This window comes from Dipodomys ordii, unplaced genomic scaffold (assembly GCF_000151885.1).
Source record: "Dipodomys ordii isolate 6190 unplaced genomic scaffold, Dord_2.0 Scaffold31, whole genome shotgun sequence".
Taxonomy (NCBI): Eukaryota; Metazoa; Chordata; class Mammalia; order Rodentia; family Heteromyidae; genus Dipodomys; species Dipodomys ordii.
Window position 1 is genome coordinate 8,377,717 of NW_012267247.1, and position 25,001 is coordinate 8,402,717.

The 25,001-nt window shown below is 39.6% G+C and overlaps 2 protein-coding genes across 2 annotated transcripts; both read left to right on the top strand.

Moving 5' to 3' along the window:
- The first annotated feature begins 508 nt into the window (after nucleotides 1-508).
- Nucleotides 509-1,444, top strand: LOC105985792 (olfactory receptor 1A1-like). The gene has a single exon (XM_013016449.1). The coding sequence runs from the start codon at nucleotides 509-511 to the stop codon at nucleotides 1,442-1,444; it is 936 nt and encodes a 311-aa protein (XP_012871903.1).
- Nucleotides 1,445-15,482: 14,038 nt separating this feature from the next.
- LOC105985687 (olfactory receptor 1A1-like) lies at nucleotides 15,483-16,418 on the top strand. The gene has a single exon (XM_013016321.1). The coding sequence runs from the start codon at nucleotides 15,483-15,485 to the stop codon at nucleotides 16,416-16,418; it is 936 nt and encodes a 311-aa protein (XP_012871775.1).
- The last annotated feature ends 8,583 nt before the right edge of the window (nucleotides 16,419-25,001 follow it).

Consider the following 25,001-nt stretch of genomic DNA (forward strand, 5'->3'; position numbering starts at 1 on the left):
GTGAGTCCCTTTCCTAACAGACCCCTTGCACTAGAAAACTTTGTCAAAGACTCCAAAATGCTATCTTATCATGGATAAGGTACCTTATCATCGATAAGGTAAAGTCAAGTGTGTGATTCCAGTTTCACCCAAATACTGTAAGATTCTTGGGAGCAGAGAATGTGTCTTAGATATTGAATGGATAGATAATGTACATTTTTTCTCCCATGCTCATGAACTGTAACAAGACTCTAGGACCTAGAAGATGAATGAAAATTAGAGATGGCTAGATGCTTGTGGGAATGGTTATCTACCTCTGATTCATAGATTGCTCTTTCTGGATAGGAATGTAAAAGCATTTACTCCTGTTGATAAACAGGAAGTTTGCTCTGAATGGTGGGGATTTGATAAACTTAGGGGTAAAGACAGCTGACTTTTTGAGTAAAATATGTTGGCAACGAAAGATTATTATACTCAGTAACCAAATTAATAATTCTGGATTCCTTTCCCCTTCCTTGTTGAAGGAGCCATGAGAGAAGAAAACCAGTCTGCTACCACAGATTTCATCCTCTTGGGAGTGACTGGACAGCAGGAACAGGAAGACATCTTCTTCATCCTCTTCCTGCTCATTTACCCCATCACACTGGTTGGAAACATGCTCATCATCCTGGCCATTCTCTCTGATGTTCGCCTCCATAATCCCATGTACTTCTTCCTTGTCAATCTCTCTTTTGTAGACATCTTCTTCTCATCTGTCACCATCCCCAAGACGCTGGCCAACCATCTCGTGGGTAGCAGAGTCATCTCCTTTGCTGGATGTCTCACACAGATGGATTTCATGATAGGTTTGGCTAACACAGACAGCTATATCCTGGCTGCAATGGCAATTGATCGAGCTGTGGCCATCAGCCGCCCTCTTCATTATACAATGATTATGAGACCCCGTTCTTGTGTCCTGATGCTTGTTGCGTCTTGGGCAGTTGCAATCATCAATTCCTTTCCCCACACTGTATTTACAGCTAGTCTTTCTTTCTGTGGCAACAAGGAAGTGGCCAACTTCTACTGTGACATTGCACCTTTGCTCAAGCTGTCCTGCTCTGACATCCACTTGAATGTGAAGATGATGTACCTTGGGGTTGGCCTTTTCTCATTGCCATTTCTGTGTATCATTATCTCCTATGTTTGGGTCTTTGCCACTGTCTTACGGGTTCCATCCACTAAGGGTATACTCAAAGCCTTCTCCACCTGTGGCTCTCATCTTACTGTGGTTTCATTGTACTATGGGACAGTCATGGGCATGTATTTCCGACCTTTGACCAGATATAGCCTTAAAGATGCAGTGGTTACTGTGATGTACACAGCAGTGACCCCAATGTTAAATCCGTTCATTTACAGTCTGAGAAACCGGGACATAAAGGCTGCTCTGGGGAAACTCTTTGGCAGAACTTCTTCATCCCTGCTGTGAAATCACCCACGTAATGGGGTCCTGGTTGGGAAGGACTTGGAGATCCAGGTCCAATACTACCTTTCACAGGATGCTGACTCTCATCTTAAAAGCCTCAAAATGATTGACTGATTTTTTATTTTCTTTTACCTTTAAGATTAGTTGTACAAAGGAGTTGCCATTTAACACAGCAGTTTATGACACTTCAACATTCTCACCCATCCCTCTCTTCTTTCATTCTTCTTAATTTTGTATGATATATATTGGATTCTTGAAAGCCTTCTCCCCTTCTCCTCTCTACATTCATCTACCTATTTACCTTTGATCCCAGTCTACTCAAACTTGACTTACTTAATGTAATTTTCCCAGGTATTTCCATTTCTTCATAAGTAGTACAATACTATTATTTCTAATGGATGAGTAGAATTCCATTGTGTATATGTACCACAAGTTCTTGATCCATTCATCTGGGCTGATTCCATATCTAAGCTATGGTGAATAGTACTACAATGAACATGATTGTGCTGATAGCTTTATTATATTCTGGTTTGTAATCTCTTGGGAAATGCTCAGGAGTCAAATTGCTGTGTCATGGAGTAGTTCTATGTTTATTTTTTTTTTGAGGAACCTTCACACTGCTTTCCAGAGTGATTAAACAAATTTATATTTCCACCATGTGAATTAGTGTTCCCTTTTAGCCATATCCTTGCCAGCATCTCTTATTGAAGGACCTCTATAGTGAAAACTTTAAAAATTTAAAGAAGAAAATTAAAGAAGCTTTAAGGAAATGTAAAGAACTTATATGTTCCTAGATTGGAAGAATTAACATTGTGAAAATGGAAATGCTTCCCAAAACAATTGCAATACCCATCAAAATCCCAACAACATTCTTAAGTGAGATAGAGAAAGCAATCCAAAAATTTATGTGGAACAAAAAAGACCCTGAATAGCAACAGCAATCCTAGCAGGCAGAATAGTATTGGAGGAATAACAATACCAAAATTCAAACTCTATTACAGAACCTTAGTAATAAAAACAGCACAAAACAAAACAGTCTTGAGGACCAATGGAATGGAATAGAAGACCCAGATATAAACCTACAGCTCCACAGCTATTTAACATTCAATAAGGGAGCCAAAAACATAGCCTGGAAGAAAGACAGCCTCTTCAACAAACTGTACTGGCAAAACTGGCCATCCACATGCAGAAAACTGAAACTACCTCCTTATATACCACCTTGCTCCAGAATCAACTCAAAATGGATAAAGACCTCAATGTGAGACCTGAAATCTTGAAACTATTACAGGATGGAGTAGGAGAAACATTAGGGTTCCGGGGCATAGGCTGAAACTATCTGAGTAAAGATCCAGAAGCAGGGCTGGAAAGGTGGCTCAGTGGTAGAGTGCTTGCCTTGCATGCCAGAGGCCCTGGGTTTGGTTCCTCAGCACCACATAAGCAAAAATAAAAAAAGCCGGAAGTGGTGCTGTGGCTCAAGTGGTAGAGCGCTAGCCTTGAGCTGAAGAGCTGAGGGACAGCGCCCAGGCCCAGAGTTCAGGCCCCATGACCGGACCCCCCTCCCCCCCCAAAAAGATCCAGAAGCACAGCAAATCAAAGAAAGATTTGATAAATGGGACTGCATCAAACTAAAGATTTTCTGCACAGCAAAGGACATAGCTAATAAGCTAAAAAGGAAGTCTACAAAATGGAAGCAGATTTTTGCCAGCTACACATTAGACAATGGCCTAAAATCCAGAATATTCAGAAAACTCATAAAATTAAACTCTCAAAAACCAATGATCCAAATAATAAATAAGCTAATGAGCTAAAAAGTCTTCTCAGAAGAAGTAAAAATTGCCAATAAACACATGAAGAAATGGTCAATATTTCTGGCCATAAAGGAAATGCAAATCAAAACAACAATGAAATTCTGCCTCATTCCAGTTAGAATGGCCATTATCATGATTTTTTTTGTTGTTATCTGAGTCCTGAAGTTGGAATTCAGTATCTGAGCACTGTTCCTGATCTTCTTTTGTTCAAGGATAGCACTCTATCACTTGATCTACAGCTCCACTTCTGGCTTTTTGGATGATTAATTGGAGATAAATGTTTCTTGGACTGTTCTGCCCAAGTTTGCTTTAAATGATGATCCTAAGATCTCAGCCTCTTGAGTATATAGGATTATAGGCATGAGCCACCAGCACCTGGCCATGAGATTTTTTTTGAAATCTAGTAATGGTTTGAGGATATATCTTATTTTTATAATATATCTTGTTGTTATTATAAAGGTGATGGACAGAGGGGTTTTAGTTATATAAGTCAGGTAATGAGTACATTTCTTTTTGAACAGTGTCACCGCTTCCCTCATTCATAGATTTTTCCCTCACATCCTACCCACAAGTTGTATTTTTAATTTTCAACACAGTGTCTAGTGAGTACCACTGCTGCATTTGTTCACCCTTTAATCCTCCATTTCTGTGTCCCCCTTACCCTCCCAAAGATAGCTAAATGAACAAACAAGACAAAAAGAAAAGAAAAGAAAACAACAAAGAAAAACCTCTTTTTCATTTCCTGGAGTTTAGTTCAATAACTTACTTTGCTAATATCTTGTTCAGGTGGCCTTGAACCAGGATTGTCTTATCTCCATCTCCCACATAGCTGGAATTTAAGAGAAGTGTGCAACCATACCAGATGACATGTAACATTTTATTTGAATACTATGTTTAATTATTCCCAGTAGACTAACAAACTTGAGGGGAAGACCTGTTAATACATGATTACATTTACAATACTCATCAATGAAAAATGTACAATATATGTTATTCAAGGTATAATAAATGATTGAAAATATTAGTCTGTAAAATGTGGTAGGCAATAATTACAAATAATCAGAGTGACCATTATTTTTCTTCTTTCTTTTGCAATTTTTTAATTGGGATTAAGTGATTACATAAATTTAACAAATTTCACAGTATTGTGAGATAGTGATAAAGTCACAAACACATTCTAACCTTCATGGGGCAAATTGTCTTTATCATGATCTATAAAGTTTATGAGTTCTATGAGCTTTGACAATACAGTTATTTCTTCCACATCAGGTGATATGTATATTTCTTTCCTTTTGCATAATGTCAGCTGTTCCCTCTTTCCCACTCATTCCCTCCCTCCCATTGCTGCCATTGAGTTGCTTAGTTCGTTTTGATCAATATCTAGTGCAGCTGATGGGTCCCGCTGTTGTATGTTTTCTTCCCTCTGTTTCTGTGTCCTCCTCCTAGTTTCCCTCAGATGTGCACATATATGCCATATACGTGGTCAGCAGCACAGAGTCATTTAGTAATGATTCGACAAGATGAGTGGAGGTCCTTTGTTTCTTGTGTCTTGTTTACTTTGTCATATCACCTTACATTTTGGATTTAACATCCACTTATCAGGGAGACCATGTGTTGTTTGTCTTTTTGCTCTTGGCTTACCTCACTCAAAATTATTTTTTCTAGCTCCATCCTGTGAGTGCCATTATTTTGTCTTTTCTAATGGCTACATAATATTCCATTGTATATAGGTACCACATTTTTTTTGATCCATTCATCTGTATTGGGGCATCTGGGTTGTTTCCATATCCTGACTATTGTGAACAGTGATGCAATGAACATGGAGAGGCATGTGTCCTTGTATCCTGGTTCCTGTTGCTCAGGATAGATGCCTAGGAGTGGTATGGCTGGGTCATAGGAGAGGTCTATATTTAACTTTCTGAGGTACCTCCAGACTACTTTCCACAGTGGTTGTATTAGTGTACATTCCCACCAGCAGTGTAATAGGGTTCCTCTTTCTCCACATCCCCTCCAGCATTTCTCGCTGGCTGAATTTAGGATGCGGGCCATTCTGACTGGGGTAAGGTGGTATCTCAGGGTTGTTTTTTTATTTGCATTTCCTTTACAACCAGGGTTGATAAACATTTCCTCATGTGTTTCTTTGCCATTTTTATCTCTTCTTCTAAATCTCTCTTTAGCTCCCTTGCCCAGTTAGTAATTGGTTTGTTAGGTTTGGGAGGGAATCTTTTCTTGAGTTCCCTGTATATACAGGATGTTAACCCCTTGTCTGATATATTGCCGGTAAATATTTTTCCCCAGTTAGTTGGCTGTCTTTCTAGTTTGGTTGCTATGTCTTTAGCTGTGCAGAAACTTTTTATTTTAAGGTAGTCCCATTTGTCGAGTCTCTCTCCAATTTGTTGTGACGCTGGGACTCTGTTCAGGAAGTTCCTGCCTGTGCCTATAAGTTCAAGTGTCTCTTCTACTCTGTCCTGCAATAGTTTCAGAGTTTCAGGTTTGATGTTAAGGTCTTTAATCCATTTTGAGTTGATGTTAGGGTATGGTGACAGGCTGGGGTCCACTTTTAATTTTCTGCATGTGGCCGCCCAGTTTTCCCAGCACCAGTAGTTGAAGAGGCTGTGTTTCTTCCACTGTATGTCTTTGGCTCCTTTGTCAAATATCAGCTGACTGTAGTTGGTGGTTTTATTTCTGGATCTTCTATTCTATTCCATTGGTCTTCAGTTCTGTTTTTGTGCTAGTAAAAAGCTGTCTTTTTTATTATGGCTCTATAGTAGAGTTTGAAGTCTGGCATCAAGATCCCTCCCATGTTGTCTTTTGAGCCTAGAATTGTTTTGGCTATTCTAGGTCTTTTGTTGTTCCATATGAATTTTTGGACTGTTTTCTGTATTTCAGTAATGAAAATCATTGGGATTTTAATAGGAAATATGTTGAATTTGTACATCAATTTTGGCAGCATGGCCATTTTCACTATATTAAGTCTGCCTATCATTATTTTTCTTCTTTAAAAACATAAACAAAATTTGCTGGGCACTGATGGCTCATGCCTGTAAAAATCCTAGCTATTCAGGAGGCTGAGGATCACAGTTTGAGGCCAGCTCATAAAGGAAAGTCTATGAGATTCTTATCCTAATAAGTTACTCATTAGTTACCCGCTCCCCCTTAACCCCTCCTACTTTCAAGTGCCAGTTTCTTGGTATTCATTGTGTTGGACTGTGGGCTAGCTTTTCTAAGGAATTAACCCCATTTAAAAATTTGCCTGCAAATACATATATCTGTTAATATGTTTGTGTACATTTGCATGCAACCCATATGTGTTTACTTGTACATTTATATGTATAACTTCTACATATGAGAGAAAACATGAGTCATTTTGTCTCTCTGGGCCTGACTTCACTTAATATATTTTTTGAGGTACATCTATTTCTTTACAAATGATACAATATCACACTAATGGATTGTGTATATATACACCTAATTTTCTTTCTTTCTTCCTTCCTTTCTTCCTTCCTTCCTCTCTCCCTCCCTGCCTTCACCTTCCTTTTCTTCTTCTTCTTCTTCTTCTTCTTCTTCTTCTTCTTCTTCTTCTTCTTCTTCTTCTTCTTCTTCTTCTTCTTCTTCCTTCTTTTTTGCTGGTCCAGGACCTGGGTGCTGACCTTGAGCATTTTTGTTCAAGGATAGTGCTCTGGCTAGTTGAGCCATAGCCGCATTTGTACATTTTTGGTAGTTAATAGAAGATAAGAGTCTCACAGACTTTCCTGCCCAAGCTGGCTTTGAACTGTTATCCTCAGATCTCAAGTTTCTGAGTAGCTAGGATTACAAGCATGAACCTCTGGTGCCTGGCTTTTTATACCTTATTTTCTTGATCCATTTGTCCATTGAAGGGCATCTAGGCAGTTTACATGCCTTGGTTATGGTGAATGGTACAACAAATTATCTTATTGTATCCTGGTGTGTAATCTTTTAGATAATTTCCCAAGTGGTATTTTGAATCATAGGGCAGTTCCATGTTCAGTTCTTAGAGGAATTTCCAAACTAGTTTCCACAGTGGTAGAAAAAGTTTACCTTCCCACTAATAGTGTATTAGAGTTCCTTTTCTTCACACAAATGCCAGCACATCTGTTGTTTGTATTTCTGATGGCCATTTCTGATGGAATCCCAGTGGGTTTTTGGTTGTTGTTTTAATTTTTTATTTTAATTGTCAAGGTGATGTACAGGGGGGTTACAGTTACAAAAGTAAGGTAATAAGTACATTTCTTGTCAAACTTGTTACCCCTTCCCTCATTTTTCTCCTACTTTCCCACCCCCAATTCACCCCAAGTGGCACAGATAATTTCCAACATTGTCTTGTATATATCGATGTTGCATTGGTCACCCCATCCTTGTCCTTTGTCTTACCACTTTGTTGTTCCCCTTCCCTTCCCTAATTCACATTAACACACACACACACACACACACACACACAAAATACCAGAGTACCAAAATCAAATACAGTGACAATAGAGGATATACCATAGGGGGAAGAGCATACAAAAGAAACAAGAAATTACACAGTACATTAATAACAACAACAAAGAAAATCCTCTTGTGTCCATGTCTTGAGGTTCATTTTGCTTAGCATCATTTTATGTGGTCATATGTATGTAGCTATTGAGCTGTTCTGCTCATCTGCTAACACTTTCCTGGACATATACTAATTATTGCAAATAAGGGAAACCATGGGACCTATGTTTCTTTGGATCTGGCCTACTTCATTTAATATTATTTCCTTAATGGTGAAATGTTAAGCATTTCTTCATGTGTCTATTGGCCATTTTTACTTCTTATTTAAATTTCTCTTGAAAAAAACTTTTTTTTATGATATTGGTGATTGAATGTTTGAACTCAGACCCTCATGTTTTCTCATAGGTACCCAGACAAAACATGGAAGAGTTAAGAAATTTGGAGAAGACCACAAAAGTCTTCAATGTGATTATTAGAAAGGAAGATCTTATCATGGCACTATATCCATGTTTGACATTCTCTGTGCTCATGTCTTGGGCACAGAGGCATTATCTAGGCACAGGGGCAATATCTGGGCACAGAGGAATTATCTGGACATGGGACAGTTCAGTTCATCACAGTCAACAGGACAGTGTGACCTGAGACATAGAGGGGAAACATAAGTCAGCAAACATTTCAACACCTATCATGGGCAGAGTGTGGTAGATGCAGAGGGGCTGTGCGGCTAGTGGTAAGACAGGAGGTAAACATGCACTAGGGAAGTGGTACACAGACAATCTGCCAGAAGTAACATGATAATCAACACATAGTGCTAACCACTGGGCAGGCATTGTTATAAGAATTTTGGGGGGCTGGGAAGATGGCTCAGTGGTAGAGCGCTTGCCTTGCATGCCTGAGACCCTGGGTTCGATTCCTCAGCACCACATAAGCAAAAAGAAAAAAGCCGGAGTGGCACTGTGGCTCAAGTGGTAGAGCGCTAGCCTTGAGCTGAAGAGCTGAGGGACAGCGCCCAGGCCCAGAGTTCAGGCCCCACGTCCAGACCCCCCCCAAAAAAAGAATTTTTGAAATGTAATTGATTCAGCCCTTATACCTGTGTAAAGATACTGTTGTTGTCATTGTCATTATTCTTCCAGTTTCAGTGATGGATAAATAAGTTAAATATTGGCCCAAGGCCAATTACAGTCAGTAAGTGAGGCGAAAGGGTCATAGTCTTCACCAGGATTTTCTTTCTGCAGATGGCAATGTGCTACCTGCCATAGGAAATGCTAAATGGTAGGACAAAGACCATTATTCAGGGCTGCCATAAAAGTGACAGCACATAAAATGGACAGGATGACATACACACAGGCTTTTTCATGTGTGTGTGTGTGTGTGTGTGTGTGTGTGTGTGTGTGTGTGTGTGTTGGTCCTGAGACTTAAACAGGGCCAAAGCTCTGTTTCTGGGATTTTTGTGTCAAGGTTAACATTCTACTGCTTCAGCTACAGACCCCACTGACAGCTTAGTGGTGGTAAATTGGAATTAAGTGTCTCACAGACTTATCTGGCTGGGCTGGCTTCAAACCACGATTCTTGGAATTCAGTCTGGTGAGTAGCAAGGATTACAGGCATGAGCCACCAGTGCCTGGCTGACATTCGATTTCTATAATTTTGCAAAAATCAGGAGCTTTATTCTCTTCATGTTGAATTAAATGAAGTATGTACTTGAGCCCTCCTAAAGTCAAATCCTCACTTATACACTAATTGAGATGAAGACTCAGGCACGGGCAGGAAGAAATACCACAAAGCAAGTAACTATACCATGATCCTTGCAGCTTACCAGGCATGACTCAGAAAGTGCTGAGCAACAGGGAAAAAGAGATTGCATCCCAACCAAGTGGATGGACTAGGTCAACCCAGAGCCTGTACCCCGGGACACCTGCCAGGTAACTCAGAGTTCTCTTGAGATCCACTGTGTCTGCGCAGAGACCAGCAAGTTACATTTCCATGAGTTGCAACAATTAGTTTGAATTTGACTGAATGAAATCCTGGGAGACTCAGGGTTCTACAAACTTTATAACCTGCTACCTAATTCCCGATCTTGTCTATACCAAGACAAGTCAGCTTCCTAGAGATGGACACTACACTCTTTGTCTTTAGGCTTCCTCCAGGAAAACTCTTTCTGTCCCCCTTGTTTTGGGTCAGAATCTGGTGACTTTCCTGCCTTCTCCACCTTAACCACAGAGCACCAGGATGTGGCCTCCCAGCTGGTCTGTCCCCCAGAATTAATGTTACGCAGTGGTCGACCCAGCTGTCTGCAGTCATTCCGCATGTGGGAGAGGAGTGAAGATCACAGCAGCAGGAAAGCTGAACAACCGAGCCGACTCCCCAGGTAGGGCTGTCCATGTTGGAAACAGTTTTCATGACAGCAACAGCAATCAGTAAGAACATCCTCCAACTCCTTCCCTTGACCATCACTAGGCCCTAGGAGGTGAGTAGAATGATTGCGTCTTTGAACAGATGTGGTTTATCTGGAGAAATGAACTGACTGCAGTCACACAGAGAGGTGGTAGTAAAAGCAGGATATAGATGTCTGCCTGACTCCAGCACCAGAGTCCTGAAGGTGCAGTGGACAGAAGGCAGAGTGAGAGGATCCCACCCTGACCGTGTTCCTCCTGGGGCTCTTATTCATGAACACAGAGTGGAAGAGGACAGTGGTGACTCGGTTGTTCCTTCTGTCTTTGGCTCATCTTCATTCTGAAGCAATACTGTGTGTGGGGGCACGTGCCGTGAATGCACAGGTGTGTGTGTGTGTATGTGTGTGCATGCACACACATACATACACATATACACATTGACAAGTGGGCAAAGACATGGTCTTAAGCAGAGCTACAAAGGCATTGCCCACTCTCGTATTGCACGGAGCCTGGCAGTGGGCCCTTCTTTGTCAGGGACTAGCTGTGGATCCAGCAGATGAATTTGAGAGCACTCAAAAGATGGGGTTTTCACTGGGTCTGTTGAGCTAGGATAACAAGGGAAAGCACGTGGCCTTATTGATCTTCGAAAAGCTTCCCACAACATCATCACCCTCATATCCTTGATACCTCAGGCCACAAATTATTCCAAGGAAACTGGGTGTTAATGGTTGGCCCTATGTGAGATGCTGACCTCCTTCCAGTGAGTTCAGGACACTGACTATGCCTCTTGTATTCACATTGATGCACCTCTTGGCTCCTCTCCCTGGGCTATGAGGGTCTCTTTGAGTCTTCCCAGCAGCGCCTGACACATCATCCACTCCATGGTTACACTCTAATATCTGGCACTGTGTGTCTCCATCCTGAAGTCCCTCTGCTCAGAATCCTCTCCTCGGTTTTCCTGGTTCTTTTGGTCCTGCATTGGCCATATCAACAGTTCCTCTTTTTCTGGCGCAACTTCTCCTTTTATTCTTGAATCCCAGTTTTGATAACTGATCTATGGTAATGCTTGTGAGATGCTGGCAGACAAAATATAGCCTCATTCATCAGTCACATAATCACTGTGCTCAAATACCTGTCTGCACTCTAAAGGGCCAAGTGCCTCTTCTATCCCCTTGATTTTGCCTCTTAATAATCCAGTCTGAAATCCTTGGCTTGGGTCAAAACCATCCACCAAACAAAATCCAATTTTCTTTTCCAGGTGTTTTCCTATTTTCTGTCCTGGCTTCTGTCCTCAGCCCCTGATAAGTATGAGTAATATAACTTTGCCTGAAGTCACACTTCACTGTCTGAACTTTAGGTCTTGGGAGTTTTCTTCATAATATGTAAATTTGACTTTGTCTATAATTGATCAATACAAGAGTGAATGATTTTCAAGTAACAGAAACATTCACATCTGCCGCTTGAAAATAGTTGTTCCTCCTAGCTACTCAGGAGGCTGAGATCTATGGATTGTAGGTCCATAGGAAAGTCCAAAAGACTCTTATTTCTAATTAAGCACCAAAAAATTCAGTAGTGGAGCTGTTTGTCAAATGGTATTGGCACTACAACAACTATATATATATATATATATATATATACACATAGTTGTATATCTATATCTATCTATCTATCCATCTATCTATCTATCTACACATATTTCAGCAATCCCAACAAATAAGGGTTCAAGAAGAAAGAAAAGTTAGAATTACTAGACAGAAGATATCTTGAATGACTAGAAAGAATAGATGCCGTGTCCACTCCATGAGAAAGAGGTGGTGTAGAGGTAGATATTAAAGGGAAAATAATGAAAACAGAGTTGATGGGGAAAATGACTGAGAAAAGAAGGAATGAAAACAGGAGTAAAATTTGCATAGATATACCTTTTTTTTCTTGTGTCCTAGCAGAAAGGATGTAAGGTGAAATATGTGTGTGCAAATTAAGTGTATTGGAAAATGTGGAGGAAACACTTATGAGGGTTATGTTTCCCACAGAGAGGGAAGTGAAATTCACGCATCAAGATTAGTGCTTTGGTAGGTTTCATGGTGAGTGGCAGAGAGTGGCAAAGGCTTGGATGGACTTCTGTGTATTCTGGGGTAAGGCCCGAGGAGTGTGAAGAGTCCAGTTGGAACTGGGCATTTTAAAATGCAGACCCACATTGTCACCAAATACGTTGCACCTGTATTTTAAATCACCTTTATTATGATGTTATGTAAAGACCAGGAGAGTGCAGAGAATAACACAACACAAACCATCCCTGTGGATTTAATAAATATAGTACCGTTTCTTCTTAGCTCTAGTTAAAAATAAACATTGTATTTACACTTGAAAGTCTTTTAATTTCTACCCCAAATCTTATTTTTCTCCCTTTACTCCCAAGATAGCCAATGTTCAGTGATTGGGAGGATAGTCCCATACCAATAAATTCCTCTGTGTGTGTGTGTGTGTGTGTGTGTGTGTGTGTGTGTGTGTGTGTGTGTATGCGCACGCGCACATGTATGTAGGGGGAGATGTCCGGCTGCTTGAACTGAAAGCCTGGATGCTGTCCTTGAGATTTTTTGCTCAAGGTTAGCATTCTATCAACTCAAGCCACTCAGAATTTCACTTGTTTTTCTGCCTAGGATGGCCTCAAACCTTGATCTTCAGCTCTCAGCCTTCTTAGTCTCTAGGATTACAGTCATGAACTATCAGTGTCTATGGTGTTTTAAAAGACTGATTAGATTTTCATGTTACTGTTTTTTAAACTTTTATGTTTATCTTTTGTCCCTATGTGTTTTCATAGCAATGAGGCTTGTCAACATTAGCTCTACCTTCAGAGTTCCAGCTCTGAAATCTTTCTCTTCAGTGTCATATGGGCTAAACGTAGTCTCTAGGCCATCTACATTTATTGAATACTTTAACACTTGGGGTACTATAGTTCTGTACAAAGGAGAAGGACACATTGGCCATACCGATTTAGATCCGGCAATAGGAAAGTATATCATAAAGGGGATAAGGTAATTAGATGTATATCCTCTTATGCTTATAGTGTTAATTCACATGTGTTGCAGAAACATTGAGAACGAGAGATTGAATCATAGAATGAATTATTTTGAGTAGTAATAATCTTAGAAAAATTACTGGATTAACTAATGGTATCTTAAATCACTTTCAGTAAATTGATGATAAACTGTAAAGTGTTTCAGAATGAAAAAATACTTTTATGCAACAGTCAAGAAGTGAGTGTATGTGAGTGAGTGCATAAGTGTGTGTGTGTGTGAGTGAGTGCATAAGTGTGTGTGTGTGTGTGTTTGCTGGTCCTGGGGCTTGAACTCAGGGACTAGCACTGTCCCTGAGCTTGTTTGACCTCAAGGCCAGAGCTCTACCACTTGAGACACAGCGCCACTCCAAGCCTTTTCTGAGTAGTTTATTAGAGATTAGAGTCTCATGGACGACCCTGCTGGGCTGGATTTGAACCGAGAGCCTCAGCTGTCAGCCTCTTAAGTAGTTCAGATTGCAGGGCTGAATGTTTCTTGATGGTGACAAGTCCTCCTGGAGGCAGAGACAGCACAGGGAAACAGGCTCATCCCTCCATGTTGCTCCATCCTCCCATCAACAATCCTGAATATTTGCACGCAGTGGAGGAATCGCAGAATTACAATACATAAGTGGATGAACTTGCACACAAAACACATGATCACATTAACTGAAAAAGGACCTGGAAATGTTTGATTGTCCATGGAAAAGAAGAGCATGGGTCTAGACGGGCCAGCTAGTAGTTTCTGATGCACGTAGCATGCCTTTGTGTACAGCATGGGTCAAGAGGAGGACAATTGGGGTCAAGCAGGTATGGAAGCCTTGCAAACATATGACCTGAAATGGAGCACTGAGACAGTGAGAATAGAGACCATGAGTTATGTAAATATGATAATAATAAGAATTAATTGTTTTTCAAAAGCAAAAAGAGCAGATGTGTAGGCAGGGGACAAAAAGGGTGACTGTGCTTTTATGCATCTCCCATGTGGGGACTGCAGGAGATAAACCATGATCCAATTCAAGGAACAATAAGTGAGAACAAATTGGTTCACAAAATGAACAATGCTCCATAATAATCAAAGGAAGAAATTAAAAATAAACAATATATAACTTCCTTCTCCTCTAAAATCTTGCAGTCTTGACTGAATAGAACAGGCTGGGTTGCTAGGATGACTAAACACACAGGGAAAAGAGAGCTGGCAATCATCTCATAGTAGTTATAGTCAAGTGAAATTCAATAAGTCATCTAAAAATAACAGGGAAGGAAGACTGAAGAGGAAGCCATTCTGATTATATATATATCTAAGGATTTTCCAAAGACGAAAACCTAGTAAAGGCTAGGAAAGCCTGGTAATGGTGAAAATCTACTTGACAAAAGGGACAGCTGTGAAGAAAATTCTCTGGGCCTATTTATTTTTGACATTAAAAAAATTTACTGTAAAGGTGAAGCCCAGAGAAGTTACAGTTATGCAAGGAAGGTAATGAGTCCATTTCTTTTAGAACAGTGTTATCCCCTTCCTCTATTTCTCCCACGTTTACTGATCCCTTTCCCTTGACTGTGTCTTGGTGGTAGTATGCTTGCCTAGCATGCATGAGGCCCTGGTTTCAAATCCTTAGTACAACATAAACAAAAAAATCTCTTGTGATTAAAAAAAAAAGAAAGGAAAAAAGTGTACATTTGTGCCCTCTGTCCTCATGGGCAGTCATCTGGATGACTGGGAATCTTCCAGTGCCAGTGGAGATGCCTGTTCTATCCTGGGTTCTGGAAATCCTGTGTCAGGCCATTGGGACTATTCCTAATTCCCAAAGTAATCTTCCTACTGAAGGAGCCTCAGCATTAGAATAGATTGTGAAGATCCCAAATGCTGTCCTTTCATGTACGTGACCAGTAGTGTGGGACACTGGCTGCTCCAGGAGGTTGTGAGGTCTGAGAGAGGGGCAATATCTTACATTACAATGAATGGATGCGAAAGACATTTACATTCTTATGAATTTTCTGCAAAGAATATGATGTTAAGAATATGAACAAAATGATCAAATCTGAAAGTTGGTAAAATCCATAGAGATGATAAACATCCAATTTACAGATTGCTTATTTTTGAAATGAATATCCAAGTGTGAATGATGGTTAATCCCATTAACCAAGGAGGTTCTCCCAATCAGTGGGTTCCACTGAGATTTCATGAACTCAGTTATTCAGATAGCCGATCACTTGAGCCAACAGTGGTGGATATGAAAGGTCAGAAACTACACTAATTCTGGATTTCTTTCCCCTGTCATGCTGAAGGAGTCATGAGAGAAGAAAACCAGTCTGCTGCCACAGAGTTCATCCTCCTGGGAGTGACTGGACAGCAGGAACAAGAAGACATCTTCTTCATTCTCTTCCTGCTCATTTACCCCATCACACTGGTTGGAAACATGCTCATCATCCTGGCCATTCTCTCTGATGGTCGCCTCCACAACCCCATGTACTTCTTCCTTGCCAACCTCTCTCTGGTTGACATCTTCTTCTCATCTGTCACCATCCCCAAGATGCTGGTCAACCACCTCGTGGGTAGCAGAGTCATCTCCTTTGCTGGATGTTTCACACAGATGGATTTCATGATATTCTTGGCTAACACAGACAGCTATATCCTGGCTGTGATGGCAGTAGATCGAGCTGTGGCCATCAGCCGCCCTCTTCATTATACAATGATTATGAGACCCTGTTCTTGTGTCCTGATGCTTGTTGCATCTTGGGCAGTTGCCACCATCAATTCTATTCCCCATGCTGTATTTACAGCTAGTCTGTCTTTCTGTGAAAACAGGGAAGTGGACAACTTCTACTGTGACGTTGCTGCTTTGATCAAGCTGGCCTGCTCTGACAACCACTTGAATGTGAAGATGTTGCACCTTGGAGCTAGTATTTTCTCATTGCCCTTTCTGTGTATCATTATCTCCTATGTTTGGGTCTTTGCCACTGTCTTACGGGTTCCATCTACTAAGGGCATACTCAAAGCCTTCTCCACCTGTGGCTCTCACCTCACTGTGGTTTCTTTGTATTATGGGACGGTCATGGGCATGTATTTACGGCCTCTGACCAGTTACAGCCAGAAAGATGCAGTGATTACTGTGATGTACACAGCAGTGACCCCAATGTTAAATCCTTTCATCTACAGTCTGAGAAACCGGGACATGAAGGCAGCTGTGGGGAAACTCTTTAGTAGAAGTTCTTCATCCCCACAGTGAGATCACACACTCTCTGGTGGGGTCCAGGTTGGGAAGGACTTGGAGATCCAGGTCCAATACTACCTTCTACAGGATGCTGACTCACATATTAACAGCTTTAATGGATTGATTTACTTGTTTTCTTTTCATGATTATTTTTAAGTAGTTGTAGAAAAGAGTTTACATTTTAACAAGCAATAATAAATACAGATATTTTCATCAATGTCACCCCCTTCAACATTCTCACTCAATCCTGTCTTCTCCCCTCACTCTTCTTAATTTTGTACAATGTATACTGAATTCTTTTTTTTTCTTGAATAACACGTTTTATTGTCAACGTGATATACAGAGAGGTTACAGTTACATAAGTAAGGTAATAAGTACATTTCCTGTCAAACTTGTTACCTATTCCCTCATTTTTCTCCTACTTTCCCAGCCTCAATCCCACAAGTTATACAGGTAATTTCCAACATATTGTCTTGTGTATTTTGGTGTTGCATTAATTACCTTGTTCTTTGTCTCACCATTCTGTTGTTCCCCTACCCTTCCTTAATTCAAATAAATGTATATAAAATACCAGGGAACCAAAATCAAATACAGTGACAATGGAAGATATACCATAGTGGGAGAACATACAAAAGAAACAAGAAATCACATAGTATATTAACAACAACAACAGCAACAACAAAGAAAAACTTCTTGTGTCCATGTCTTGAAGTTCATTTTGCTTGGCATTATCTTATATGGTCATATCTATGTAGCTATTGAGCTATTCTGCTCATCTGCTAAGATTATCCTAGATGTATACTAATTATTACAAATAAGGGAAACAATGGGGCCTATGTTTCTTTGGGCCTAATTTACTTTACTTAATATGATTTTTTCCCAAGTCTTTCCATTTCCTTACAAATGGGGCAGTGTCATTCTTTCTGATGGAACTATAGAATTCCGTTGTGTGCATACATCACATTTTCTTTCTTTCTTTCTTATTTATTTATTTATTTTTATTGTGAGAATACAGTACAGAGGAGTTACAATTACATGGGCAAGATAATGAGTACATTTCTTTTTTCTTCTTCTTTTTTTATCGTGAAAATACTGTACAGAGGGGTAACAATTACATGGGCAATATAAAGAGTACATTTCTTTTTTTTTTTTAGAGGTTAAAGACTCCTTTATTATTGAATTATACTGTAATGTCTACATCTACGATTAGTCAGGAAGAAATGCTTTGCATTTACATCAAGAACACATTTACTCTACTGAAATAAAATAAACACCGACAAAGGACTGAGAACATGTTTTAAAAAGTGACTACATGTTTTACCTGGTCCTATTTTGATATTTTGAACCATACTCTTTCTATTAGAGAACTGACTTTAAATACATATTAAGTCTGATTTATCTCCATATTTTTAAACATTAAATGGAGGGTTTTTTTTTTACAATTTCTAATTATAAACAAAAGACCAAAAACAATATGGAAGAAAAAGTTTGAACAAAGGAAGTAAGAGCAGATGGCTATGATCTAATAGCAGAGTATAACATGGCCCCTCTGTGGCTCATCTCAAAGAGACACTGTTACTCAGAGAGGTAGCACTTCAGACCAGGACTGAGCTTCCCTGTGTCTGAAGGACCAGACCCTATATGAATTTCTTGTCTCAACTGCAAAAAATAAGTGAAAATACCTACAAAATATCTAAAAACTAAATATCAGATGGTGCTAATTCAAATCAAATTTATATGCTGGTCTAAATATACATATTTAAGCTTTGTTTTAAAAATTATCCTCTTATTTTGGACAATATTTAAAAATAGCTTACATTTTTAGTGTGCTGTATGGTCAGTAACTGTAAAGCTGTAGCTCTAATGATTAAGTTTAAAATTTGTATGTTTTCCTTGATTCTACTGAAACTATAATTAAGACTTTACCTAATCAACATACATGAGGTACGTTTAAGCTAAAAAAAACACAAAGATAAAGAGTTAACCACCAGAAGACTACACAAAATCATAATGCCCACACCTCATATTCAAAGTTTACAGCTTTTAAGTATTAACCACTGCTTATATGTAATTTAAAAGCAAATATTTTCTGCACCTTAAAATCATATTATGTTAAGAAATATGGGGAAAAATATCTTGGCAGAATTTAGTTTTGGTAACAGAAGACAATGCAACAATGAATCCAAATGGAACAAGACAGCAGTGTTTAAAGTTTCTAACTTCTAAACAAACACACCAACACACTTATTTCTCTAAAAAATATTTTGGTAATAAATTGACAGAATAAATGTTTTGCTATAAATAAAAAGTAAAAAATTCCAATTAGTTTATAGCTAGCCTTTTAAATCATGTACAGCCAGCTAATAGTTCTCTGAGACACCTATTGTTGCCCTAAAAGATTCCTGCTAAAATCAAACTGTTCATATGTCTTACTGAAGTAGGACTTCCATGATACTAGAAATCATTTAGAAAGGAAGATAGGGCTACATCACCACCATTACTATTCATAAAAGTCACAGAAGAGATTATTGCTGTGCTTTTCTTTGTCAATACCATCAAATTTTGTTGCAGTTATAAAAAGTACAACCAGGTTACCTTTTCTCTTACTGAATTTCATGTTTCACAGATCTGTAATATTTTTTATCCAGTAGAGAATTTTAAAATAGTTTCTGTAAGCATTCCAAGAATTTAAATGTGAGAGTAGTTTCACATTGTACTATCATGTTTTGCACCCTTGTTTTTCAAGTACACCAAAGAAATGTATTTTTCCCAAAAATGAAATATGAATGTCCACATTAAAAAAATAAAGCCTACAAAAAGTTCCAGAGCTAAAAAGATTATTCATATGGCACAATGTGATCTCCTAAGGTTTAAGTCCATTTATATATCTTGTTTACTTTTCAATGGAAAACTAAACTTCTTGAGGTGAAATCACATTATTTTTAGTTCTTCAGTCAACAAGTATACACAAATGTTTTTCTATATAGTTATTAAAAATAGGAGACCAAGTTGAACGTGCCAAAGAGTACATTTCTTCTCAAGCATTGTAGCCTCCGTAGCCTCCTCCTTTGTTTCCCCTTCCTATCCTCCCTCTCTCTGACCATCCACCCAGTCATCTCCCCTTCCCCCCTGCACCCCCCCCCCACCAAAGTTGTAAAGTTTGTTCTCGACATAACGACTTGTACATCTCATTGTTGCAATGGGTCCACCTGTATCCCTATTTAAATGATTTGTTTTTCTCCTTTCCCTCAACAAATTATACAGTGAAAGCAGGGGTTATACTGTGGGGGAGGGACATACAAAGCAACAAAGAAATAATCTTATAAATGTGTTAGAAACAATTGCATGAAAAAAAAAACATTTGACTACATATCTTAGGGTTCATTTCCCTAACATCAACTTATCTGACCTTTTCTGCTTGACTCAGACATATACTAGATATTGCAAATAAGGAAAACCATGGCACCTATGTTTCTTTGGGCCTGGCTTACTTCACTTAATATAATTTTTTCCCAGCCTTTCCATTTAACGAGTACATTTCTTATCAAGCCTTGTTGCCTCCTCTTTGTTTCCCCTTCCCATCCCTTCCCATATTCCTCCCCACCCAATTCTCCCCCCCACCAAAGTTGTAAAGTTTGTTTTTCGACATAACGACTTGTACATCTCATTGTTGCAATGGGTCCACCTCTATCCCTAGTTAAACGATTTTTTCCCCTTCCCCTCCACAAATTATACCAACATCAAATACAGTGAAAGCATGGGTTATATTGTGGGGGAGGGACGATCCATTCATCTACTGAGGGGCACGGGTTGGTGCATCTTAGCTATGGTGAATAATGCTGCAGTAAACATAGTTGTACTGGTAGCTTTAGTATGCCCTTGTTTGTGATCATTTGGGTAAATGCCCAGAAGTGGAATTTCTGGGTCATAGGGGAACTCTATATGTATAGTCTTTTGAGGAACCTCCATACTGTTTTCCAGAGTGGTTGAACAAGTTTACACTCCCACCAATTGTGCAGTAATGTTTCCTTTTGGCCACATTCTCTCCAGCATCTGTTGTTATTAGCATCTGTTCTTGATTATAGTCATTCTAATTGGGGTGAGGTGGAATCTCAATGTTGTTTTTATTTGCATTTTTTTATGACCAGAGGAGTTGAGCATTTCTTCATGTGTCGATTGGCCATTCTTATTTCCTCTTCAGAGAAGTCTCTCTTTAAATCGTTAGCCCCCTTATTAAAGAGGTGGTTGTTTCTTTGAGGGTTGTTTGGGGGAATTTAATATTTGGAGTTCTAAGCATATTTTAGATATGAGGCCCTCTGTTTTATGGCTTGTGAAGATCTCCCAACCCATGAGCTTTCTATTAATCTTGTTAGCTATGTCATTTGCCATGCAAAAAGCTCTGCAGTTTCATGCAATCCCATTTTCCAAGCTTTCTTTGAGTTGTTGTGTTTCTGGGTCTTTATTAAGAAAGTTTCAGCCTGTGCCAAGGAGCCCTAGAGTTTCTCTTATTCCTTCCTGTAATATTTTCAGGGTGTCTGCTTTTACCACAAGGTCTTTTATACATTTGGAGTTGATTCTGATGCAGGATGAGATATATAAGGATGTAACTTTAGTTTTCTACAGGTGTTTAACCAATTTTGCCAGCACCATTTACTGAAGTGGCTATGTTTCTACTACCCTATTTTTTTGCTCCCTTATTGAAGTTTAGGTGGCTATAGGTCTGTGGTTTCATTTCTGGATCTTCAGTGCTATTCCCTTGGTCCTCAGGTCTGTTCTTGTGCCAATATCAAGCTGTTTTGATTACTTTAACTTTGTAATAGAGTTTGAAGTTTGGTATTGATATTCCTCCAGCACTGTTCTTTCTGCTAAGGATTGTTTTGCCATTAGGGCATATTGTTCCATATGAATTTTTGGATTGCTTCTTCTATTTCATTAAAGAATGAAGTTGGCATATTGATGGGTATTGCACTGAATTTGTAGATAGCCTTTGGCAGTATTTCCTTTTCACGATGTTAGTCCTCCAAATCCAGGAGACCAACTAGACTTAACAGACATCTTCAGAATAGTTCACCCAGCACCAGCAGAATACACGTTCTTCTCAGTAGCACATGGAGCATTCTCCAAAATAGACCACATTTTAGGTCACAAAGCAAATCTGTCCAAATTCAGAAACAATGAATTTATTCCCTGCATTCTCTCATACCATAAGGGGATAAAATTAGAACTCTACACCAAAAGCCACCAAAGAAAATCCTGTAACACATGGAGACTGAACAATACACTGTTGAACCACCAGTGGGTCATAGAAAAGATCAGAAAGGAAATTCAAATGTTCATGATATTTAACAAAAATGAACATACATAGTACCAGCTCCTATGGGAGACAGCAAAGGCTCTGAGTTCGTACATCAACAAATTGAAGAGATCTGAAACCCACAATTTAACAAGGCGCCTGAAGCTCCTTGAAAAGGAGTAACACGCCAAACCTCAATCCAGTAGATGGAAACAAATAATTAAAATTAAATCAGAATTAAATGAGTTAGAGTCCAAACAACCATAGAAAGAATCAACAAAGAGTGGGTTCTTCAAAAAATTAACAAAATTGACAGACCCTTAGTAAATCTTATTAGAAAAAGAAGAGAACACACCAGATAAACAAACTCAGACATGAGAATGAAAACATCACCACAGAAACAACCAAGATTCAGAATCTGGAAGAAATGGAAGAATTTCCGGCAAATATTGACATGCCCAACTAAACCAAGATTTAAACCAACTAAGTAGACCCATATCAAGCACTGAAATAGAAACAGCATTAAGAGGCCTCCCATCCAAGAAAAGCAGAAGACCAGATGGATTCACAGATGAATTCTGCAAGGCCTTCCAAGCAGAACTCACACCAATACTCTTCTAATTCTTCAATTAAATTGAAAATGAAAGTTTGCCAACAAACTCTTTCTATGAATCCAGCATAACCCTTACCCCCAAACCAGACAAGGACTCATCAAATAAAGAGAACTACAGACCCATTTCTTAGATGAACATCGATGCAAAACTTCTCAGCAAAATTCTGGACAATCCACTTCAATAGTTTATCAAAAAAATCATGCACTATGATCAAACAGGATTCAATTCAGAGATGCAAAGCTGGTTCAATATACACAAGTCAATTAATGTAATTCATCACATCAACAAGAGCAAGAATAAGAACCACATGATACCTCAATAGACCAGAAAAAGCATTTGACAAGATCCAATAGCCCTTTATGATGAAAGCTCTGGAGAAACTAGGAATCCATGGGACATTACTCAATATAATAAAGACTGTGTATGACAAACCTACAGCTAGCATTATACTTAATGACAAAAAGCCAAAGCAATTTTCTCTAAATTCAGGAATGAGAAAAAGATGTCTTCCCTTTCCACTCCTCTTCAAGTTCGTATTAGAATGCCTAGCTAGTGCAATAAGGCACAATGCAAACATAAAGAGGATACAAATAAGGAAAGATAAAGTAAAACTCTACCTCTCTGCAGATGACATGATCATGTATTTAAAGAATCCCATTAATTCCACTCCCAAGTTACTCGAGCTGATCTGAAACTTTGGCAAAGTAGCAAGGTATAAAATTAGCTCTCAAAAATCACTGGGCTTTTTTGTGTGCCAATAATGAGAAGAGCATGCTGAAACCAGAAAGGCAACTCCATTTGTAATAGGCACCCCCCTCCAAATAAAATACCTAGGAATTAATCAGAGAAGTGAAGAATGATGAAAACTTTAAAAACCTGAAAAAGGAAATTAAAGCAGAACTAAAGAAAAACCTCCTATACTATATAGAATTCTTGAATGCAATCTCCTACTCTTCTCCTCTTTATGAATCTACCAGTTTCTCTTTGACACCAGCCCACCCTACCCTGACTTACATAACACAATCTTTTCCAGTGTTTTCCATTTCTTTACAAATGGTACAATAAAACTCTAATGGGTGAGAAAAATCCCAAAGATTACAAGTATGTACCACCAGTGCTTGGCTGACATTCTATTCATAGAATTTGCAAAATATGGAAGGTTGCTCTCAGCATGTGGAAGTAAATAAAGTAGACATTCAAGCCCTCCTAAAGTCAATCTCTAAGTGAGATGAAGACTCAGGCACAGGCAGGAAGAAATACCACAAAGCAAAGTAACTATACCATAATCCTTGCAACTCCCCAGGCAGGGTGTTCAGTTGGTGCTGAGAAACAGGGAAGAGGAGATTGCATCCCAACCAAGTGGATGGAATAGGTCAGCCCAGAGCCTGTACTCAGGGAACACACACCAGGTAACTCAGGCTCCTCCTGAGACTCACTATGTCCGCACAGAGCATAGCAGGATTAATTTCCATGAGTTTCAACAATTAGTGTGTCTTTGACCTGAATGAAAATCCCTGGGAGACTCAGGGTTCCACAGACTTTATAACCCATTAACTAATTCCCCATCTTGTTTATACTAAGACAGGACAGCTTCTCGGAGATGGATGCTACACTCTTTGTCTTTAGGCTTCCTCCAGGAGAACTCTTTCTGCCCCTCCTGTTTTGGGTCAGAATCTGGTGACTTTCCTGCCTTCTCCACCAGGATGTGGCCTCCCAGCAGGTCTGTCCCCCAGAATTAATGTTAGATAGAGCTAGACCCAGCTGAACACCTGAGCTGACTCCCCAGGTAGGGCTGTCCATGTTGGAAACAGTTTTCATGACAGCAACAGCAATCAGTAAGAACATCCGCCAACTCCTTCCCTTGACCATCACTAGGCCCTAGGAGGTGAGTAGAATGATTGTGTCTTTGATTAGATGTGGTTTATCTGGAGAAATGAACTGACTGCAGTCACACAGAGAGGTGGTAGTAAAAGCAGGATACAGATGTCTGCCTGACTCCAGCACCAGAGTCCTGAAGGTGCAGTGGACAAAAGGCAGAGTGAGAGGATCCCACCCTAATCATGTTCCTCCTGGGCTCTTGTCCATGAACACAGAGTGGAAGAGGACAGTGGTGACTCGGTTGTTCCTTCTGTCTTTGGCTCATCTTCATTCTGAAGCAATACTGTGTGTAGGGGTACGTGCTGTGAATGCATGTGTGTGTGTGTGTATGTGTGTACATTCACACATACACACATTGACAAGTGAGCAAAGACATGGTCTTAGGCAGAGCTACAAAGGCATTGCCCACTCTCGTATTGCACGGAACCTGGCAGTGGGCTCTTCTTTGTCAGGGACTAGCTGTGGATCCAGCAGATGAATCTGAGAGCACTCAAAAGATGGGGCTTTTACTGGGTCTGTTGAGCTAGGATAACAAGGGAAAGCACGTGGCCTTATTGATCTTCGAAAAGCTTCCCACAACATCATCAGCCTCATGTCCTTGATACCTCAGGCTTCAAATTATTCCAAGGAAACTAGGTGTTAATGGTTGGCCCTATGTGAGATGCTGACCTCCTTCCAGTGAGTTCAGGACACTGACTATGTCTCCTATATTCACATTGATGCGCTTCTTGGCTCCTTTTCCTGGGCTCTAAGGATCGCTTTGTGTCTTCCCAGGGATTCTGGACACCTATGGCCATGTTCTAATATCTAGCA

Excerpts from the sequence above, each read along its gene's own strand:
- LOC105985792 (XM_013016449.1), top strand. The coding sequence starts at position 509 with ATGAGAGAAGAAAACCAGTCTGCTACCACAGATTTCATCCTCTTGGGA.
- LOC105985687 (XM_013016321.1), top strand. The coding sequence starts at position 15,483 with ATGAGAGAAGAAAACCAGTCTGCTGCCACAGAGTTCATCCTCCTGGGA.